Raw genomic sequence first — 22836 nt, forward strand, 5'->3', positions numbered from 1 at the left:
CACACTTTTAACTTACTTTCATTGAATTTAACTCAGCATTATGGCATCACAAAAGTATCCATTCAAAGACTAGACCATGTAAACACACACACACACACAAACAAAAGCTTAACACGAGAAACAAACAAATGTTTTCTTTTAGCTAACTGTCTGTTTTTTACTACGTAAAGTAATTAGTTCCTTCAGGTATATGGCTTTAGTTAAATAGTCACTAGAATGGTGTTAAATTTTTGATAATGCTACCTTTTGGTATTGGTCTTCTAGTAGAATAATCTTCCAAACTTTTGTTAACAAAAAGAAGATATAAGCAGTTGAGTGTTAAACTGTCCACCTTTATTACTGGTGTACTTTTTGCTGCCTAATTATTGTTCAAGATTCAAACGACTAGAAAACCTATGATCTTATTGCATAGTGTTGCACTTTTAGTTTACAGTCTTGTGTTTGCTCCAATGAGCAGGTGGATCACAATTTTCTTCCAATGAGGACGAAAATACTCAAGTTACAGCGTCTGCAAAAAACAATGTCTGCCCAAATATATTTTCAAAGGTGATACATGGCTATGACTTATAGTGAGCACAAGCATATGAAATTCTCAAAGTGAAATCATCATCCATCTTGTCACTGACACTAGTTTTTCTAGCAGCATGTGCACCAGCACATAGAGTTGGGCGCAGGAGGGTGGATGTGCTGGAAATGAGATGTTTGAGGACAATATGTGGTGTGAGGTGGTTTGATCGAGTAAGTAATGTAAGAGTAAGTGAGATGTGTGGAAATAAAAAGAGCGTGGTTGAGAGAGCAGAAGAGGGTGTTTTGAAATGGTTTGGGCACACGGAGAGAATGAGTGAAGAAAGATTGACCAAGAGGATATATGTGTCGGAGGTGGAGGAAACGAGGAGAAGTGGGAGACCAAATTGGAGGTGGAAAGATGGAGTGAAAAAGATTTTGAGTGATCGGGGCCTGAACATGCAGGAGGGTGAAAGGCGGGCAAGGAATAGAGTGAATTGGATCGATGTGGTATACCAGGGTCGACGAGCTGTCAATGGATTGAATCAGGACATGTGAAGCGTCTGGGGTAAACCATGGAAAGTTCTGTGGGGCCTGGATGTGGAAAGGGAGCTGTGGTTTTGGGCATTATTACATGACAGCTAGAGACTGAGTGTGAACGAATGGGGCCTTTGTTGTCTTTTCCTAGCGCTACCTCGCACACATGAGGGGGGGAGGGGGATGTTATTCCATGTGTGGCGAGGTGGCGATGGGAATAAATAAAGGCAGACAGTATGAATTATGTACATGTGTATATATATGTATATGTCTGTGTGTGTATATATATATGTGTACACTGAAATGTATAGGTATGCATAGTTGCGTGTATGGACATGTATGTATATACATGTGTATGGGGGTGGGTTGGGCCATTTCTTCTGTCTATTTCCTTGCGCTACCTCGCAAATGCGGGAGACAGCGACAAAGCAAAATAAATATATAAATAAAGTATATATATATATATCTCCTGGGGATATATATATGTCATAGAAGGTGACTAAAAGGGGAGGGAGCGGGGGGCTGGAAATCCTCCCCTCTTGTTTTTTTTTAATTTTCCAAAAGAAGGAACAGAGAAGGGGGCCAGGTGAGGATATTCCCCCAGAGGCCCAGTCCTCTGTTCTTAACGCTACCTTGCTAACGCGGGAAATGGCAAATAGTTTGAAAGAAAAGAAAATATATATATACATATGGATATGTATACATTGAAATGTATAGGTATGTATATGTGTGTGTGTGGGCGTGTATGTATAGACATGTGTCTGTGGGTGGGTTGGGGTATTCTTTCATCTGTTTCCATGCGCTACCTCACTATTGCGGGAGACAGCAACTAAGTATAGTAATAGTATTAATAATAATAATAATAATAATAATAATACTAAGCGACAAAGCAAAATAAATAAAATAATTTTTTTTTTTTTCAAACTATTCGCCAATTCCCACATCAGCAAGGTAGCATTAAGAACAGAGGACTGGGCCTCTGAGGGAACATCCTCACCTGGCCCCCTTCTCTGTTCTTTTTTTGGAAAAAAAAAAAAAAATGAATACTTCCCACGTATTCCCTGCGTGTCGTAGAAGGCGACTAAAAGGGAAGGAAGCGGGGGAATAGAAATCCTCCCCTCTCTTTTTTTTTTCCAAAAGAAGGAACAGAGAAGGGGGCCAGGTGAGGATATTCCCTTAAAGGCCCAGTCCTCTGTTCTAAACGCTACCTCGCTAACGCGGGAAAAATGACGAATACTTTGAAAGAAAAGAAAAGAAAGATATATATATATATATATATATATATATATATATATATTTTTTTTTTTCATACTATTCGCCATTTCCTGCGATAGCGAGGTAGCGTTAAGAACAGAGGACTGGGCCTTTGAGGGAATATCCTCACCTGGCCCCCTTCTCTGTTCCTTCTTTTGGAAAATTAAAAAAAAACGAGAGGGGAGGATTTCCAGCCCCCCGCTCCCTTCCCTTTTAGTCGCCTTCTACGACACGCAGGGAATACGTGGGAAGTATTCTTTCTCCCCTATCCCCTATTTTTTTTTGCTTTGTCGCTGCCTCCCGCGCTTGCGAGGTAGCGCAAGGAAACAGACGAAAGAAATATATTTTCTTTTTTTTTATAATTTGTCGCTGTCTCCCGCGTTTGCGAGGTAGCGCAAGGAAACAGACGAAAGAAATGGCCCAACCCACCCCCATACACATGTATATACATACGTCCACACACGCAAATATACATACCTACACAGCTTTCCATGGTTTACCCCAGACGCTTCACATGCCTTGATTCAATCCACTGACAGCACGTCAACCCCGGTATACCACATCGCTCCAATTCACTCTATTCCTTGCCCTCCTTTCACCCTCCTGCATGTTCAGGCCCCGATCACACAAAATCTTTTTCACTCCATCTTTCCACCTCCAATTTGGTCTCCCTCTTCTCCTTGCTCCCTCCACCTCCGACACATATATCCTCTTGGTCAATCTTTCCTCACTCATCCTCTCCATGTGCCCAAACCACTTCAAAACACCCTCTTCTGCTCTCTCAACCACGCTCTTTTTATTTCCACACATCTCTCTTACCCTTACGTTACTCACTCAATCAAACCACCTCACACCACACATTGTCCTCAAACATCTCATTTCCAGCACATCCATCCTCCTGCGCACAACTCTATCCATAGCCCACGCCTCGCAACCATACAACATTGTTGGAACCACTATTCCTTCAAACATACCCATTTTTGCTTTCCGAGATAATGTTCTCGACTTCCACACATTCTTCAAGGCCCCCAGAATTTTCGCCCCCTCCCCCACCCTATGATCCACTTCCGCTTCCATGGTTCCATCCGCTGCCAGGTCCACTCCCAGATATCTAAAACACTTCACTTCCTCCAGTTTTTCTCCATTCAAACTCACCTCCCAATTGACTTGACCCTCAACCCTACTGTACCTAATAACCTTGCTCTTATTCACATTTACTCTTAACTTTCTTCTTCCACACATATATATATATATATATATATATATATATATATCTTTTCTTTTTCTTTTAAACTATTAGCCATTTCCCGCATTAGCGAGGTAGCATTAAGAACAGAGGACTGGGCCTTTGAGGGAATACCCTCACCTGGCCCAATTCTCTGTTCCTTCTTTTTGGAAAAAAAAAAAAAAAAAAAAAAAAAAAAAAAAAAAAACGAAATGGCAAATAGTATGAAAAAAAAAAAAAAAATATATATGTATATATATATATATATATGGTTGCGAGGCGTGGGCTATGGATAGAGTTGTGCGCAGGAGGATGGATGTGTTGGAAATGAGATGTTTGAGGACAATGTGTGGTGTGAGGTGGTTTGATCGAGTGAGTAACGTAAGGGTAAGAGAGATGTGTGGAAATAAAAAGAGCGTGGTTGAGAGAGCAGAAGAGGGTGTTTTGAAATGGTTTGGGCACATGGAGAGAATGAGTGAGGAAAGATTGACCAAGAGGATATATGTGTTGGAGGTGGAGGGAACGAGGAGAAGTGGGAGACCAAATTGGAGGTGGAAAGATGGAGTGAAAAAGATTTTGTGTGATCGGGGCCTGAACATGCAGGAGGGTGAAAGGAGGGCAAGGAATAGAGTAAATTGGATCGATGTGGTATACTGGGGTTGACATGCTGTCAGTGGATTGAATCAGGGCATGTGAAGTGTCTGGGGTAAACCATGGAAAGCTGTGTAGGTATGTATATTTGCGTGTGTGGACGTATGTATATACATGTGTATGGGGGTGGGTTGGGCCATTTCTTTCGTCTGTTTCCTTGCGCTACCTCGCAAACGCGGGAGACAGCGACAAAGCAAAAAAAAAAAAACTAATAATAATAATTTTTTTTTTTTTTTTTTAATAATAATAATAATAATAAGTAGGAACATTAGGGAGGAGCATTAAGGAGAATTAGTCAGTAGGAGTATCAGGAAGTAGCCTCTACAAACACTGTGCTAGAGCTGTCCTCTGCCAGTAGCCTGTCAAGGATGAGGCACTAAAGGTGAAGCAGTACTGGAGTTTACTAGATATGGTCACCCCTTTGAGGGAGTTCCAGTTGGGAACAGGCATCAGAAAAATAGATAGATATATAGAAAATTATCCTTGGGGATAGGGGGAGAAAGAATACTTCCCACGTATTCCCTGCATGTCATAAAAGGCAACTAAAAGGGGAGGGAATGGGAGGCTGGTAATCCTTCCTTCCAGTTCGTACTTTTCCAAAAGAAGGAACAGAGAAGTGGGCCAAATGAGTATATTCCCTCTAAGGCTTTGTCCACTGTTCTTAATGCTACCTCGCTAACACAGGAAATGGCAAATATGTTTTTTTTTTTTTTTTTCTTTGTCGCTGTCTCCCGCGTCTGCGAGGTAGTGCAAGGAAACAGACGAAAGAAATGGCCCAACCCACCCCCATACACATGCATATACACACGTCCACACACGCAAATATACATACCTACACAGCTTTCCATGGTTTACCCCAGAGCTTCACATGCCCTGATTCAATCCACTGACAGCACGTCAACCCCGGTATACCACATCGCTCCAATTCACTCTATTCCTTGCCCTCCTTTCACCCTCCTGCATGTTCAGGCCCCGATCACACAAAATCTTTTTCACTCCATCTTTCCACCTCCAATTTGGTCTCCCACTTCTCCTCGTTCCCTCCACCTCCGACACATATATCCTCTTGGTCAATCTTTCCTCACTCATTCTCTCCATGTGCCCAAACCATTTCAAAACACCCTTCAGCTCACTCAACCACGCTCTTTTTATTTCCACACATCTCTCTTACCCTTACATTACTTACTCGATCAACCACCTCACACCACATATTGCCCTCAAACATCTCATTTCCAGCACATCCACCCTCCTGCGCACAAATCTATCCATAGCCCACGCCTCGCAACCATACAACATTGTTGGAACCACTATTCCTTCAAACATAACCATTTTTGCTTTCATTTACATATAAAATATGTAAAAAAAGTTCTAGACAGTGATATTCTTTAAAGTAATTATCTACAACAATCAACGTGACTTTAAACTACCAAACTCCCTAAAGAAAGCAGCTATTGTAATCAAGGTGGTGTTCAGCAGTCAAACCAAGTCAAATGTTGGTAGGGGATTTAAAAAAAAGCCTCCAAAATATAGCACTTCATTTGAAGACTCCTAGTATGTAAGAATTATATGAAGTTCATTAAAATCTTAAAGAATCCAACATTTAATTCAAACCCAACAACTCTACCATAAAGCAGTATATAAACTCTTCTGAATCTTCAAGCCTATGAATAAAGATGCACAATTACAAATCTGGAATGCCAAAAACCTAGCTACACTAGAAAACCAACTATCTTTACAAATTAAATCTACAAGGTAATAATCCATGAAAAATTCTCATTATCTAGGAACCTGCAGTGTTAGTATTTTCAGTGGCTACTTCAACTGTGGTGAATCTAAATCCCAGTGTTTACACTAGCATAATGCACCATATGAGATATGTGACTCAAATTTTCATTATTTTTCCTTTCATAATACTGTCTTCAAAAATTTCAGAGAGTAGCCCCAATGTTTTCATGATGTAAAACATATACACAAATCACTCTCAACTACAAAGCTGAATTATTACAGAAATATCATAAATGAATATCTGTGAGGAAGCTTTGTGATGATGATGATGCTGTTGCTTAAACAACTTGTTATCTCAAGAAAGAAAGAGATTTTTCAAGGGGCTGACATGCTCAAGCAAATAAATGGGTCAAACTTTGCATCAAGCAAAGATCAATGAAGTGAATCAAGGTTTATATGAGTAGTTTCAATGGTGGAAGAGTATCGATGAGGTGGCTAAATCTAGGACAATGCTGACTGGGCAAGCCATTTTGCACAATGATGAACTGAAAACAGAAAAACCATATGAATATTCTCAAGGATGGTTAACTAAGTTGAAGATACTTCATGGCATAAAATGATAAAGAGTGAGAGGTGGAACAACATTTTTCTGAAGACTAAGCTCTATAATTTGCCAAAAATCTGAGAGCTAAGTAAACCAACAAAGTTGATGAATCATCATTATACCAGCAGTATTCTATAATAGATTCATGAGATTTCAGTTTTAACACCAACTTTTAATTTCCACTGTTCGACAGACCATTAAAATACGATTACAAAAATCTTGTGAGGTATGAACTTTTAAACTCAAGCATTCAAGCACAAACTTTTAAAGTAAATCATCACATGCAAACTTTAAACTCCATCAATCTAAGCAAGTCCTACCTCAGCCCAGGATGCTCAATGGAGCAGGGTAGGATGGAGTCAGGTGGTAAGCTTGTGGCATATATCAATATATCAGTGGTCAGATAGCATGAATATTGTGTCATGCTTGCTGAATCTATTTTCCTCAATTTGAGCATTTTCTCTTCTACATTTGTCAGTATTCATAATTCTTTCACTTTCTTATCAACATCAATAAGAATTGCACTCTTATTGCTTCCTTCATCAGTTACTAAGCATTTATTTGATCCATTTTACAGTAAACAGTTTTCAGTCATGGAATTATTCAACTGGATCCATTTACAGTTAGAAGTTTTCAATCTTAGTGTTACTTGATATGTCCAATTCACTCTGATGACACTCACTGCCAATCATGCAAATTCACTTTCATGTCTATATCAATGAGAAGTACTTACTTGTCATCATTTCCACTTATTTTTGTTATGGTTCATTCTATCTTCTGTTTACACCAGTGACTACTTATCAGTGATGCTCACACTTTCATTTCCATCCAATTTTTCATGCACTTTGAATGGTTTCTGACTGTTCACCAGCATTTTTTTCCACACTTGTTTGCCATTTTCCTAGTCAGCAAGGGAGTACTAAGAACAAATGAAGAAATGGCCTCATTCACTCACATTCATTCTCTAGCTGTCATACATAATGCACCAAACTGCAGTCACCTATCCACGTTAAGGCCTCACAAACCTATCAGTGATTTTCCCTAGCTTCTTCATATTCCCTGGTTCCTTCCACTGACAGCAAGTCACCTCGTGTATATTACATTGCACAAATTCAATAGTATTTATAAAACTAAGTTCTCAATGTTCAAGCATTATATTAAACTTTTGAATAGATATAGGTCTAACTTCAAAAATCAATCTGGTAAGTTTCCTTAAAACTTTAATAATAATTTCACAGGTGTGAAAGTGATTTCATAAATGTGGTAGTTCTTGGGTCACTTATCATGTTGGGCATTCATAAATGTTAGAGAAAAGGTGTGTACACAGGATGGTAAAATGTGACTGAGCAGACAGAATGTTATTTTGATTAGGTCTTCAATGTCCACAAAAAGCCATGTCTGCCCCTATGTAATTTTAAAGGTGATAAATGGTTAAGGATTATTGTGGGTACAAGCATATGATGCACTCACAATGAAATCATCCTACATCTGGTCGATTCTAATAGCGTGAGCACCTGCAACCTACTTCGGTGTGCCTCTTCCTTTATTCTTTCAGGCTGCCACTTGTCTGAAAATTTTGTTTATGGGCACTGTACATTTTCCTAATGTGCTTCAAGATGGTTGACTCTTTCTTACCTTTCTAAGGAGAGGAAAGCCAGAATTCTTGCCTGGAAGCAAGAAAATGTGGGTACAGTGATATTTCTTGGTGCACAGGGTGCTCAGAATGTATGATCAGGTGGCTGCTTCCTGTAACAACTCATTAATGCTTCGCCTCATTCAGATGATCATGCCCTTATGGACATAAAATATAGACCTAGAATACTTTAGGAAAGCTTACCAGATGGTAATCATGGCCAGAGAAAAGATGACATTGGCTGTGAAAATGTATGAGGAAGAAGACAAGTTTTTTTTTTTTACAGACAATGTATGTATCTGTCTGTTTCTCTGTCCATCTGGTTGTCTAATTTTTGCTGGTTTCATTCTCCCTATCTGTATGGACAGTATTTGCCTATTTTTACCTATCAATACAGCAAGGGGAGGGGTACCCAATTCAAAAGTCCAGAATATTCTAAAGCAGGACAACATCTCAGTTCCAAACATCTCAGATTCACTTGAGTGTACCTGTACATATAAACCATGATGACATATATTACCTGGTTTTGTATCAATAAAAAGAATTTCAATGAGGCTAAGAATGAGTTCCATCTTGTACAGAAGTTGTCCACTGGCCAATAATTCTTCCTGGTCTTCACTAGGCTCCAGGGGCATTCCTTGATCTTCAACACATGCCTGGATCATTGATCTGCAAAAAAAGAAAAAAAAAATACAAGAAAAAGAAAAGAAGCAATGGTATACCATAAGCAAGAGATATTTTCAAAGACACTCTATAAAAATCAGGATAAGAAACTCTCAACTCTTAGAATTTCCAGTAAGAAAGAGCTAATCTTCCACACCTTTCAGCATCCACTCAAACATGGTAGCAGCAACTCACTTGTTTTGGGCTAACCTTTGGTCGGTAAGAGACAGCCACAAAGATGACATCACTGATCTACCCCTTCCATCCACTCAACAATTCAGAATCTGCAGATCACAGGTATCATACAAAAAAAAATCTTAAAATAAGATATAGGAAAGTTTTTGAAAAAAGACAGGGGAAGGTAGGGCATGATAAAAATCAAAGGACCGGCTTTGGACATAATAGGTTTGTCAATTTTCAAAATCTACATTTCTTGCCTCTGCAGTCTATCTTGTGAGCATGAGAGCACACCCACATGGAGGATGGTTTAAAGCAAACCCATAATATAAAAACCCTACCGTATTTATATATTCATAATACTTAATCGCTGTTTCCCATGTCAGTTAGGTAGCACAAGGAAACAGACACAGAATGGCTCAACCACTCATATACACATTATCTATTTATTTCATCATACTTTGTCACTGTCTTCTGCGTTAGCGAGGTAGCGCAAGGAAACAGACAAAAGAATGGCCCAATTCACCCACATACACATGTATATACATACATGTCCACACATGCACATATACATACCTATATATTTCAACATATACATAAATATACATACACAGACATATACATATATAGACCTGTACATAATGCATACTTGCTGCCTTTATTCATTCCTGTTGCCACCCCAAAACTCATGAAATGACAACTCCCTCCCCCCCACACATGTGTGAGGTAGCGCTAGGAAAAGGAAACAAAGGCCACATTTGTTCACACTCATTCTATAGCTGTCATGTATAATGCACCAAAACCACACCTCCCTTTCCACACCCAGGACCTACAAAACATTCCATGGTTTACCCCAGACGCTTCACATGCCCTGGTTCAATCCATTGACAGCACGTCAACCCCGGTATACCACATCGGTCCAATTTACTCTATTCCTTGCACGCCTTTTACCCTCCTGCATGTTTAGGCACCAATCGCTCAAAATCATTTTCACTCCATCCTTCCACCTCCAATTTGGTCACCCACTTCTCCTCATTCCCTCCACATCTAACACATATATCCTCTTTGTCAATCTTTCCTCACTCATTCTCTCCATGTGACCAAACCATTTCAATACACCCTCTTCTGCTCTCTCAACCACACTCTTTTTATTACCACACATCTCTCTTACCCTTTCATTACTTACTCGAACAAACCACCTCACACCACATATTGTCCTCAAAGATCTCATTTCCAACACATCCACCTTCCTCCGCACAATCCTATCTACAGCCTACGCCTCGCAACCATATAACATTGTTGGAACTACTATTCCTTCAAACATACCCATTTTTGCTTTCTGAGATAATGCTCTTGCCTTCCACACATTTTTCAATGCTCCCAGAACTTTTGCCCCTTCCCCTACCCTGTGACTCACTTCCGCTTCCATGGTTCCACCCGCTGCCAAATCCACTCCCAGATATCTAAAACACTTCACTTTCTCCAGTTTTTCTCCATTCAAAACTTACGTCCCAATTGACTTATCCCTCAACCCTACTGTACCTAATAACCTTGCTCCTACTCACATTTACTCTCAGCTTTCTTCTTTTACACACTTTACCAAACTCAGTCACCAGCTTCTGCAGTTTCTCACCCTAATCAGCCACCAGCGCTGTATCATCAGCGAACAACAACTGACTCACTTCGCAAGCCCTCTCATCCACAACAAACTGCATACTGGCCCTCTCTCCAAAACTCTTGCATTCACCTCCCTAACAACCCCATCCATAAACAAAATAAACATACATGGAGACATCATGCACCCCTGCCGCAAACTGACATTCACTGACAACCAATCACTTTCCTCTCCTCCTACTCGAACACATGCCTTACATCTTTGATAAAAACTTTTCACTGCTTCCAGCAACTTACCTCCCACACCATATACTCTTAATACCTTCCACAGAGCATCTCTATCAATTCTATCATATGCCTTCTCCAGATCCATAAATGCTACATACAAATCCATTAGTTTTTCTAAGTATTTTTCAAATACATTCTTCAAAGCAAACACCTGATCCATACATTCTCTACCACTTCCGAAACCACATTGCTCTTCCCCAATCTGATGTTCTGTACATGCCTTCACCCTCTCAATCAATACCCTCCCATATAATTTCCCAGCCTTCACCCTCTCAATCAATACCCTCCCATATAACTTCCCAGGAATACTCAACAAATTTATACCTCTGTAATTTGAGCACTCACTTTTATCCCCTTTGCCTTTGTACAATGGCACTATGCAAGCATTCCGCCAATCCTCTGGCACTTCATCCTGAGCCATACATACATTAAATATCCTCACCAACCAGTCAACAACACAGCTACCCCCTTTTTTAATAAATTCTACTACAACACCAACCAAACCCGCTGCTTTGCTAGCTTTCATCTTCCACAAAGGTTTCACTACATCTTCTCTGTTTACCAAATCATTCTCCCTGACCCTCTCACTTCGCACACCACCTCAACCAATACACCCTATATCTGCCACTCTATCATCTAACACATTCAACAAACCTTCAAAATACTCACTCCATCTCCTTCTCACATCACCATTACTTGTTAGTACCTCCCCATTAGCCCCCTTCACCGATGTTCCCATTTGTTCTCTTGTTTTACCCACTTTACCTCCTTCCAAAACATCTTTTTATTCTCCCTAAAATTTAATGATATTCTCTCACAGCAACCCTCATTTGCCCTCTATTTCACCTCTTGCACCCTTCTCTTGACCTCCTGCCTCTTTCTTTTATACATCTCCCAGTTTTTGCACTATTTTCCTGCAAAAATCGTCCAAATGCCTCTCTCTTCTCTTTCACTAATAATCTTACTTCTTCATCCCACCACTCACTACCCTTTCTAATCTACCCACCTCCCATACTTCTCATGCCACAAGCATCTTTTGCGCAAGCCATCACTGCTTCCCTAAATACATTCCGTTTCTCCCCCATACACGCACATATACATACATATACACATACATATTCATACTTGCTGCCTTCATCCATTCCTGTTACCATCCCGCCACACAGGAAACAGCATCCCCCGCCCCTCCAGCGAGGTAGGACCACGAAAAGGCAAAAAAGGCCACATTTGTTCACACCCAGTCTCAAGTTGTCATATGTAATGCACCGAAACTACAGCTCCCTTTCCACATCCAGGCTCCACAGACCTTTCCATGGTTTACCACAGATACTTCACATGCCCTGGTTTGAACTACATAAAAGCAAAAATAGAAAAACTCTCTTCCCTCTAGGAGGAACCTGCAGAATCACACAGGGTGATTTAACTTTCTAAAAGGGGAAACAGAAGAAGGAGTCACGCGGGGATTGCTCATCCTCCTCGAAGGCTCAGATTGGGGTGTCTAAATGTGTGTGGATGTAACCAAGATGAGAAAAAAGGAGAGATAGGTAGTATGTTTGAGGAAAGCAACCTGGATGTTTTGGCTCTGAGTGAAACGAAGCTCAAGGGTAAAGGGGAAGAATGGTTTGGGAATATCTTGGGAGTAAAGTCAGGGGTTAGTGAGAGGACTAGAGCAAGGGAAGGAGTAGCACTACTCCTGAAACAGGAGTGGTGGGAGTATGTAACAGAGTGTAAAAAAGTAAACTCTAGACTGATAAGGGTAAAACTGAAAGTGGATGGAGAGAGATGGGTGATCATTGGTGCATATGCACCTAGGTATGAGAAGAAAGATCATGAGAGGCAAGTGTTTTGGGAGCAGCTAAGTGAGTGGGTTAGTAGTTTTGATGCACGAGACCAAGTTATAGTGATGGGTGATTTGAATGCAAAGGTGAGTAATGTGGCAGTTGAGGAAATAATTGGTGTACATGGGTTGTGCAGTGTTGTAAATGGAAATGGTAAAGAGCTGGTAGACTTATGTGCTGAAAAAGGACTGGTGATTGGGAATATCTGGTTTAAAAAGAGAGATATACATAAGCATATGTATGTAAGCAGGAGAGATGGCCAGAGAGCGTTATTGGATTACATGTTAATTGATAGGCGTGCGAAAGAGACACTTTTGGATGTTAATGTGCTGAGAGCTGCAACTGGAGGGATGTCTGATCATTATCTTGTGGAGGCGAAGGTGAAGATTTGTAGAGGGTTTCAGAAAAGAAGAGAGAATGTTGGGGTGAAGAGAGTGGTGAGAGTAAGTGAGCTTGGGAAGGAGACTTGTGTGAGGAAGTACCAGGAGGGACTGAGTACAGAATGGAAAAAGGTGAGAACAAAGGACGTAAGGGGAGGGGGGGAGGAATGGGATGTATTAAGGGAAGCAGTGATGGCTTGTGCAAAAGATGCTTGTGGTGTGGGAGGTGGGCATATAAGAAAGGGTAGTGAGTGGTGGGATGAAGAAGTAAGATTATTAGTGAAAGAGAAGAGAGAGGCATTTGGACGATTTTTGCAGGGAAATAATGCAAATGACTGGGAGATGTATAAAAGAAAGAGACAGGAGGTCAAGAGAAAGGTGCAAGAGGTGAAAAAGAGGGCAAATGAGAGTTGGGGTGAGACAGTATCATTAAATTTTAGGGAGAATAAAAAGATGTTTTGGAAGGAGGTAAATAAAGTGCGTAAGACAAGGCAACAAATGGAAAGTTCAGTGAAGGGGGCTAATGGGGAGGTGATAACAAGTAGTGGTGATGTGAGGAGGATATGGAGTGAGTATTTTGAAGGTTTGGTGAATGTGTTTGATGATAGAATGGCAGATACAGGGTGTTTTGGTCGAGGTGGCGTGCAAAGCGAGACGGTTAGGGAGAATGATTTGGTAAACAGAGAAGAGGTAGTAAAAGCTTTGCGGAAGATGAAAGCCAGCAAGACAGCGGGTTTGGATGGTACTGCAGTGGAATTTATCAAAAACGGGGGTGATTGTATTGTTGACTGGTTGGTAAGGTTATCTAATGTATGTAAGACTCATGGTAAGGTGCCTGAGGATTGGAGGAAAGCTTGCATAGTGCCATTGCAAAAAGGCAAAGGGGGATAAAAGTAAGTGCTCAAATTACAGACATATAAGTTTGTTGAGTATTCCTGGGAAATCATATGGGAGGGTATTGATTGAGAGGGTGAAGACATGTACAGAGCATCAGATTGGGGAAGAGCAGTGTGGTTTCAGAAGTGGTAGAGGATGTGTGGATCAGGTGTTTGCTTTGAAGAATGTATGTGAGGAATAGTGAGGAATACTTAGAAAAGCAAATGGATTTGTACGTAGCATTTATGGATCTGGAGAAGGAATATGAAGAGTTGATAGACATGCTCTGTGGAAGGTATTAAGAGTATATGGTGTGGGGGGCAAGTTGTTAGAAGCAGTGAAAAGTTTTTATCAAGGATGTAAGGCTTGTGTACATGTAGGAGGAAAGGAAAGTGATTGGTTCTCAGTGAATGTTGGTTTGCGGTAGGGATGTGTGATGTCTCCATGGTTGTTTAATTTGTTTATGGATGGGGTTGTTTGGGAGGTGAATGCAAGAGTTCTGGAAAGAGGGGCAAGTATGCAGTCTGTTGTGGATGAGAGAGCTTGGGAAGTGAGTCAGTTGTTGTTTCCTGATGATATAGCACTGGTGGCTGATTCGTATGAGAAACTGCAAAAGCTGGTGACTGAGTTTGGTAAAGTGTGTGAAAGAAGAAAGCTGAGAGTAAATGTGGATAAGAGCAAGGTTATTAGGTACAGTAGGGTTGAGGGACAAGTCAATTGGGAGGTAAGTTTGAATGGAGAAAAACTGGAGGAAGTGAAGTGTTTTAGATATCTGGGAGTGGATTTGGCAGCGGATGGAACCATGTATGCAGAAGTGAATCATAGGGTGAAGGAGGGGGCAGAAGTTCTGGGAGCACTGAAGAATGTGTGGAAGTCGAGAACATTATCTCGGAAAGCAAAAATGGGTATGTCTGAAGGATCAGTGGTTCCAACAATGTTATATGGTTGCGAGGCGTGAGCTATAGATATAGTTGTGCAGAGAAGGGTGGATGTGCTGGAAATGAGATGTCTGAGGACAATATGCGGTGTAAGGTGGTTTGATCGAGTAAGTAATAATAGGGTAAGAGAGAGGTGTGGTAATAAAAAGAGTGTGGTTGAGAGAGCAGAAGAGGGTATTTTGAAATGGTTTGGTCACATGGAGAGAATGACTGAGTAAAGATTGACCAAGAGGATATATGTCTCAGAGGTGGAGGGAACGAGGAGAAGTGGGAGACCAAATTGGAGGTGGAAAGATGGAGTGAAAAAGATTTTGAGTGATCGGGGCCTGAACATGCTGGAGGGTGAAAGGGTGCAAGGAATAGAGTGAATTGGAACGATAAGGTAGACCAGGGTCGATGTGCTGTCAAAGGATTGAACCAGGGCATGTGAACCGTCTGGGGTAAACCATGGAAAGTTCTATGGGGCCTGGATGTGGAAAGGGAGCTGTGGTTTCAGTGCATTATACATGACAGCTAGAGACTGAGTGTGAACGAATGTGGCCTTTGCTGTCTTTTCCTAGTGCTACCTTGCGCACATGAGGGGGGGAGGGGGTTGTTATTTCATGTGTGGTGGGGTGGCGATGGGAATGAATAAAGGCAGACAGTATGAATTATGTACATGTGTATATATATGTATATCTCTGTGTGTGTATATATATGTATACATTGAGATGTATAGGTATGTATATTTGCGTGTGTGGATGTGTATGTGGGTGGGTTGGGCCATTCTTTCGTCTGTTTCCTTGCACTACCTCGCTAATGCAGGAGACAGCAACAAAGCAAAATGAATAAAAAAATTAAGCTGTAGATGAATGCTAAACACCCCTTTTCTTGATTTCCTCCATCAAAGGATATCTGAAGAAGGATTAGGTAGAAACCCTTTTCTTCACATCAAGTGTTCTAGCATAGGGCCCAGGCTAACCCAAAAAACAAGTTTCTCAATCTACGTAAACATACTCCTCAAAAAAAGGGGGGCTTCAAGGTTCTAATGAAGTAGAAAAGGTCTCTAAGTGTTTAAGTTGGCATAAGGCAAGATGCTCTCTTGAAGTCTTCCAAAGGAAGTTGAACACATGAGTGTTATTTCTAAATCTAATAGCATAAAAGTATGAGAGAGGTGTTGTAATATGAAGTATGGTTGAGAGAGCCAATGAGGATGTGCTGAAATGATACAGACAATGGAAAGAATGAGTGAGGAGAGGATGACAAAGAGGATATACGAGTCACAAGTGGTGGGAAAAAAGAGAAGGGGGTGACTGAAATGGAGATGGAAAAATGGAGTGAATAAGATTTTGAGAGCTTGGGGCTTAAATATGCATGAGAATGAAAGGTGTACAGGAGGAGTGAACTGGAGCAATGTGGTATACAGGGAAGTGCCATGCTGTCAGTGGGAACAAACCAGGGTATATGATGTAGCCAAGGGAAACCACAGAAAGGTCTACTGGACCTGAGTGAGGATAGGCTTTTTCTTTGTTCCTGGCACAATCTCATTAACTTGGGAAACAGTAAATAAGTTTGAAAAAAAGACTTCAAGGTTAATCATACATAAAATAAGTTTCTTAATTTGGTGATGGATGAAAGATAAATTTTCTGACATAGTTCCTCATGGTGAGGAAATGGAGTAGGTGGGGGATTCCCAAAACCTGAAGAGGGTTTCCTACAGTAAGGAAATGAGGTAATAATCAGTAAGAATTATCGAGTGTTTAAATACACACAAATACTGATTTACAATAAACTGTCTACTTTACTGAAGATAGTCTGAGATAATGCTAAACAAATTCCTGGTGCAAAGTACTTGTCCACCTTAAATTTCAAGGAAAACTGCACTACAGTATACTGCAATGATGTCACTTCTTATAGGAACAAACTATGTTTCCTTTCCAAGACATCCACAACATTTTTCAAAACACACTATACTCTAGAAAAATAAATGAGTTCTAACCTGTACTCTCTGCATTTTTTGACAAGCAGTGGTTTACAGTTATTGGGTCCAGCTTCTTTAACTGCAGCTTGAAGGGAAAGAAATGTACCCATTGACTCATTAATTAGTTTTCGTGCTTGCCGACTCCAAAGCCATGAAAATGACTCCATCTGATACACCTTCACAGTCCTTTCCAGTTCTGATCGAGTACCTGTAGGCATAAGATACATTCTGAGACAAGGCTCTGCAGAATGTTCATAAAGAGCTCTTATGTTTGTGAATTTTGGCAAAAAATGACAACTCCAGAATGTTATGATGACCTGAAATATACTTCTCATGCCAGTATTGACATACCTATATCTTTTTCAATAACTATACTAATGATGATTAAGCTTCAAAATATTTCAACCATACACAATAGAAACATTTTAAGCAATTTGCCTTTACTTGATCTCATACTTTATCATAAAAGCTTGTTTGTATTCACCAGGCTAAACAAAAAAATGAGCAAAATGTGAAACAAATCCAACTTCATAAGAAATATGGCTCAGATATCTAGAAACTTTTCTTCTGAATGCAGGGGGCCTCGGTGCAAAGGTAAAAGGAGCATGTCTTTCTAAAATGAGGCCAGTTGTGTCCAAACGGCCCTATCCTATATTTAGGACAAGCTAACCAAGCATAACTGCCTTCACCACAGGACCCTCCAATACATGTACATCCACAATAAGGGAGAGATCTTCACCTGGATTGTGAGAGGTACTCCTGTTCTTTCATCTTGAATTTAGAAACCATTCTAAGCTATACATCATACACAATCTTTACTATATCACATTTAGCAGTATCCATATTACAAAGTTTGAATAATCACAATGTTATAGTTTATGTATTCTGAACACTTACTCCTAAACTGTCCTTTACTCTTTTCTTATACACATAAACAAAACATCACCACAGTGAACTATGGTCCCATCCAGTGGATGAACCTGGCTTCCTTAGCACTGTAGGAGCTCCTCAAGAGAGGTTCCTGGGGCAGGATGATAAAGATAAAGGTGACCATATGTCAATGTTAGCATAAAAGAAATGTTTTCTTCTTACCTCCCTCATTTTTGAAGTAAGCCTTATATGGAAATACTAGAAGGGAACTCAGACCTCCAATTACACCATGCATTCCTTCGCCAATCACAGGATCTTTAATGCCCTGCAAAGGATAATACACATTCAATGTTCAAAACATAAATGGAAATCTTATATGCCTTCAAAATTCATTGAATAAATCAGCCAACACACGAAGTGTTAGTTCTTGAAAATTCTGTGGCAAGATTTGCACTTTTTTAATTTACAAAGATGGAAGTAACAACAAAAGAGAAAAAAAAATTCTAAAGTGACAAGGATACTGAGAAAATAAAGTTTTGGCATTCATAAGCAACAAATGGAACAAATTCCACAAAATTCTTTTTTGAAAATTTCAAATAAACAAATCATAAGAATACCTTCATCATTCATATTCTAAATACTGTATATTTTTCTTGAATGCTAACTTTTTTCCCTTTAATTAATAGAAAGAGTATTGACAGAATTTTTCTCTGATGACTGCTGTTAGTTGATGATAAAAAAAAAAAAAAAAAACTGGGGAACCATGCAACCAGAATCACAACTTTTCTTTTCCTGTCTATTCCATTCATCTAAAGTAAAACCTCTGTTATCCTTAATTCAAGACAACAAAATGATCAAAAGAACGTATGTTTTCAATTTCAGATGCCAACCCTTGATTATAAAAAAGAAATGTTAAAAAATTAAAGTAAAAACATTTCAATCAAGCATAAACCATGCTGGAGTGAACAGTGTACTCTCTACCCAGTATTTTGTGGTGCTGGTGATTGTTTACCATCTTCCATGCGCTTTCTGGTGCAATGCTGTGTGCTGCTGTCACACAACTGTGTATTTTGTGCATCCTGGATTGCTACTGTGGACAATGGCCCCTTTCAAGCATTGTCAGCAATTTCCTGACAGCTGCTCAAAGCCATCTACATCTTGCATAAAGCACAAGAAGAACATTTTAAGAAATAAAAGAAGATGGAGTTGTGCAAGAGGCTGGCTATGGAGGAGTCCCCAAGGTGGCACTTATGGAGGAATTCAATGTCATTTGCTCACTTATATCAATATTTCTATGTAAGTTTGTTGAGTATTCCTGGTAAATTATATGGGAGGGTATTGATTGAGAGGGTGAAGGCATGTACAGAGCATCAGATTGGGGAAGAGCAGTGTGGTTTCAGAAGTGGTAGAGGATGTGTGGATCAGGTGTTTGCTTTGAAGAATGTATGTGAGAAATACTTAGAAAAGCAAATGGATTTGTATGTAGCATTTATGGATCTGGAGAAGGCATATGATAGAGTTGATAGAGATGCTCTGTGGAAGGTATTAAGAATATATGGTGTGGGAGGCAAGTTGTTAGAAGCAGTGAAAAGTTTTTATCGAGGATGTAAGGCATGTGTACGTGTAGGAAGAGAGGAAAGTGATTGGTTCTCAGTGAATGTAGGTTTGCGGCAGGGGTGTGTGATGTCTCCATGGTTGTTATTTGTTTATGGATGGGGTTGTTAGGGAGGTGAATGCAAGAGTTTTGGAAAGAGGGGCAAGTATGAAGTCTGTTGGGGATGAGAGAGCTTGGGAAGTGAGTCAGTTGTTGTTCGCTGATGATACAGCGCTGGTGGCTGATTCATGTGAGAAACTGCAGAAGCTGGTGACTGAGTTTGGTAAAGTGTGTGAAAGAAGAAAGTTAAGAGTAAATGTGAATAAGAGCAAGGTTATTAGGTACATTAGGGTTGAGGGTCAAGTCAATTGGGAGGTGAGTTTGAATGGAGAAAAACTGGAGGAAGTAAAGTGTTTTAGATATCTGGGAGTGGATCTGGCAGCGGATGGAACCATGGAAGCGGAAGTGGATCATAGGATGGGGGAGGGGGTGAAAATTCTGGGAGCCTTGAAGAATGTGTGGAAGTCGAGAACATTATCTCGGAAAGCAAAAATGGATATGTTTGAAGGAATAGTGGTTCCAACAATGTTGTATGGTTGCGAGGCGTGGGCTATGGATAGAGTTGTGCGCAGGAGGATGGATGTGCTGGAAATGAGATGTTTGAGGACAATGTGTGGTGTGAGGTGGTTTGATCGAGTAAGTAACTTAAGGGTAAGAGAGATGTGTGGAAATAAAAAGAGCGTGGTTGAGAGTGCAGAAGAGGGTGTTTTGAAATGGTTTGGGCACATGGAGAGAATGAGTGAGGAAAGATTGACCAAGAGGATATATGTGTCAGAGGTGGAGGGAACGAGGAGAAGAGGGAGACCAAACTGGAGGTGGAAAGATGGAGTGAAAAAGATTTTGTGTGATCAGGGCCTGAACATGCAGGAGGGTGAAAGGAGGGCAAAGAATAGAGTGAATTGGATCGAGGTGGTATACCGGGGTTGACGTGCTGTCAGTGGATTGAATCAAGGCATGTGTATGGGGGTGGGTTGGGCCATTTCTTTCGTCTGTTTCCTTGCGCCACCTCGCAAACGCGGGAGACAGCGAAAAAAAAAAAAAATATATATATATATATTTAATTTGTTTATGGATGGGGTTGTTAGGGATGTGAATGCAAGAGTTTTGGAAAGAGGGGCAAGTATGCTGTCTGTTGGGGATGAGAGAGCTTGGGAAGTGAGTCAGTTGTTGTTTGCTGATGATACAGCGCTGGTGGCTGATTCATGTGAGAAACTGCAGAAGCTGGTGACTGAGTTTGGTAAAGTGTGTGAAAGAAGAAAGTTAAGTGTAAATGTGAATAAGAGCAAGGTTATTGGGTACAGTAGGGTTGAGGGTCAAGTCAATTAGGAGGTCAGTTTGAATGGAGAAAAACTGGAGGAAGTAAAGTGTTTTAGATATCTGGGAGTGGATCTGGCAGCTGATGGAACCATGGAAGCGGAGGTGAATCATAGGGTTGAGGAGGGGGCGAAATTTCTGGGAGCCTTGAAGAATGTTTGGAAGTCGAGAACATTATCTCGGAAAGCAAAAACGAGTATGTTTGAAGGAATGGTGGTTCCAACAATGTTGTATGGTTGCGAGGCGTGGGCTATGGATAGAGTTGTGCGGAGGACGGTGGATGTGCTGGAAATGAGATGTTTGAGGACAATATGTGGTGCGAGGTGGTTTGATCGAGTAAGTAATGTAAGGGTAAGAGAGATGTGTGGAAATAAAAAGAGTATGGTTGAGAGAGCAGAAGAGGGTGTTTTGAAATGGTTTGGTCACATGGAGAGAATGAGTGAGGAAAGATTGACCAAGAGGATATATGTGTCAGAGGTGGAGGGAACGAGGAGAAGTGGGAGACCAAATTGGAGGTGGAAAGATGGAGTGAAAAAGATTTTGAGTGATCGGGGCCTGAACATGCAGGAGGGTGAAAGGCGTGCAAGGAATAGAGTGAATTGGAATGATGTGGTATACTGGGGTGAACATGCTGTCAATGGATTGAAACAGGGCATGTGAAGCATCTGGGTTAACCATGGAAAGTTTTGTAGGGTCTGGATGTGGAAATGAAGCTGTGGTTTCGATGTATTACACATGACAGCTAGAGACTGAATGTGAACGAATGTGGCCTATGTTGTCTTTTCCTAGTGCTACCTTGCGTGCATCCAGGGGGAGGGGGGTGTCACTGCATGTGTGGCGGGGTGGTGACGGGAATGAATAAAGGTAGCAAGTATGAATTATGTACATGTGTATAAATGTATATGTCTGTGTATGTATATATATGTATACGTTGAAATGTATAGGTATGTATATGTGTGTGTGTGCGTGGACGTGTATGTATATGCATGTGTATGTGGGTGGGTAGGGCCATTCTTTTGTCTGCTTCCTTGCGCTAACTCGCTAATGTGGGAGACAGCGACAAAGTATAATAAGTGAATATAAAATAATCATAAAGCCATGGTGACAACTGTTAAAGAAAGAAAATTACTGTATTAACTCTGAGTTTTCATTAAATACCATAGTACACAATGAAAGAACAAAATAATGATCTTTATCTAGCATACATCCTACACGACCAAAGAAATCATAAGAGGACTAATTAAAAGCCAAATTTACCTATAATGAATTCTAAAACATTTTGATATTGTTGAAATTGAAATAGTCCCTCGTTTAAATCAACTTGTCAAAATCCTTTACAATCCTTCAAACCTCTTCAGGATAAGGCAAAAACTTTTATAGGAAAGTTTACTTCTATGCAGTAATAATTCTAAGGTGCAGTTAAATCAGTACGAAATTTTGATTGAACTTCCCCAAACTGATAAATTTGATGTTACTGTAACAACAGACTGGAGCAGAAATAGCCAGACTATGTATTGTGACTCGAGCACTTACTAATACATCCTTTTCTTAAACAAAGAAAAATCAGTTACTATTCTAAGAGCAAAATATTCAAAATCAGTCTGGTAACCTCAACGTTACACTAAATGTTACATTTCTAGAGTCCTTGTGTACATATCTAATTGTCTGTTTGCAGAATACTCCTTTTACAGAGGAATTACCAAAAAGCTTGTCCAAATCCATTCTTAGTCCCAGAATTGAGTTCATCCAAGTCCATCCATAGTCCCAGTTTAAAAAGAATTCTGTTTACCAACTTCGGATTAATCATCATGGTGGTTGATTGTCTGTTATATAAAAATTTTAATAAGTACTTGGGGAAAACAAAGCTGTGAAAACAAGGGAACATAATATGAATGAGGACGTCGCTTTCACAATGAGACAAGGCGAGCCTTTATTATGCAAAAGCTTAAAAGGAAAAACAAAGATTAAACAAAACCATTGTTATCTAAATTTTCTGTATGATATTTCTATAATTTTCTTTTCATACTATAGTGGAGACAGGTTTTAGATAATACATACCAATCTTTCCATCGTTTCTAACAATAACGTTGTTTTCCCTCAATGTCAGTTAAAGTACTTAGATATCTTTGTT

General features: G+C 40.2%; 1 protein-coding gene across 3 annotated transcripts in view; it reads right to left on the minus strand.

Moving 5' to 3' along the window:
* Positions 1-22814, minus strand: part of Nup75 (nuclear pore complex protein Nup75) — a 95572-nt gene extending 72758 nt beyond the window's left edge. The window contains exons 1-4 of one of the 3 annotated variants that reach the window (XM_071684316.1): positions 22764-22814; positions 17960-18062; positions 16886-17075; positions 8654-8802 (exon numbers count right to left, since the gene is read on the minus strand). In XM_071684316.1, coding sequence (XP_071540417.1) covers positions 8654-8802; positions 16886-17075; positions 17960-18062; positions 22764-22775 — 454 coding nt within the window. In that variant the 5' untranslated portion in view covers positions 22776-22814. Of the gene's footprint in view, positions 1-8653; positions 8803-16885; positions 17076-17959; positions 18063-22314; positions 22443-22763 lie in introns of those variants that run through there. The other 2 variants (XM_071684315.1, XM_071684317.1) reach the window with 2 other exon arrangements.
* Positions 22815-22836: the final 22 nt, after the last annotated feature.

The sequence above is a fragment of the Panulirus ornatus genome, chromosome 38 (genome assembly GCF_036320965.1).
Source record: "Panulirus ornatus isolate Po-2019 chromosome 38, ASM3632096v1, whole genome shotgun sequence".
NCBI lineage: Eukaryota > Metazoa > Arthropoda > Malacostraca > Decapoda > Palinuridae > Panulirus > Panulirus ornatus.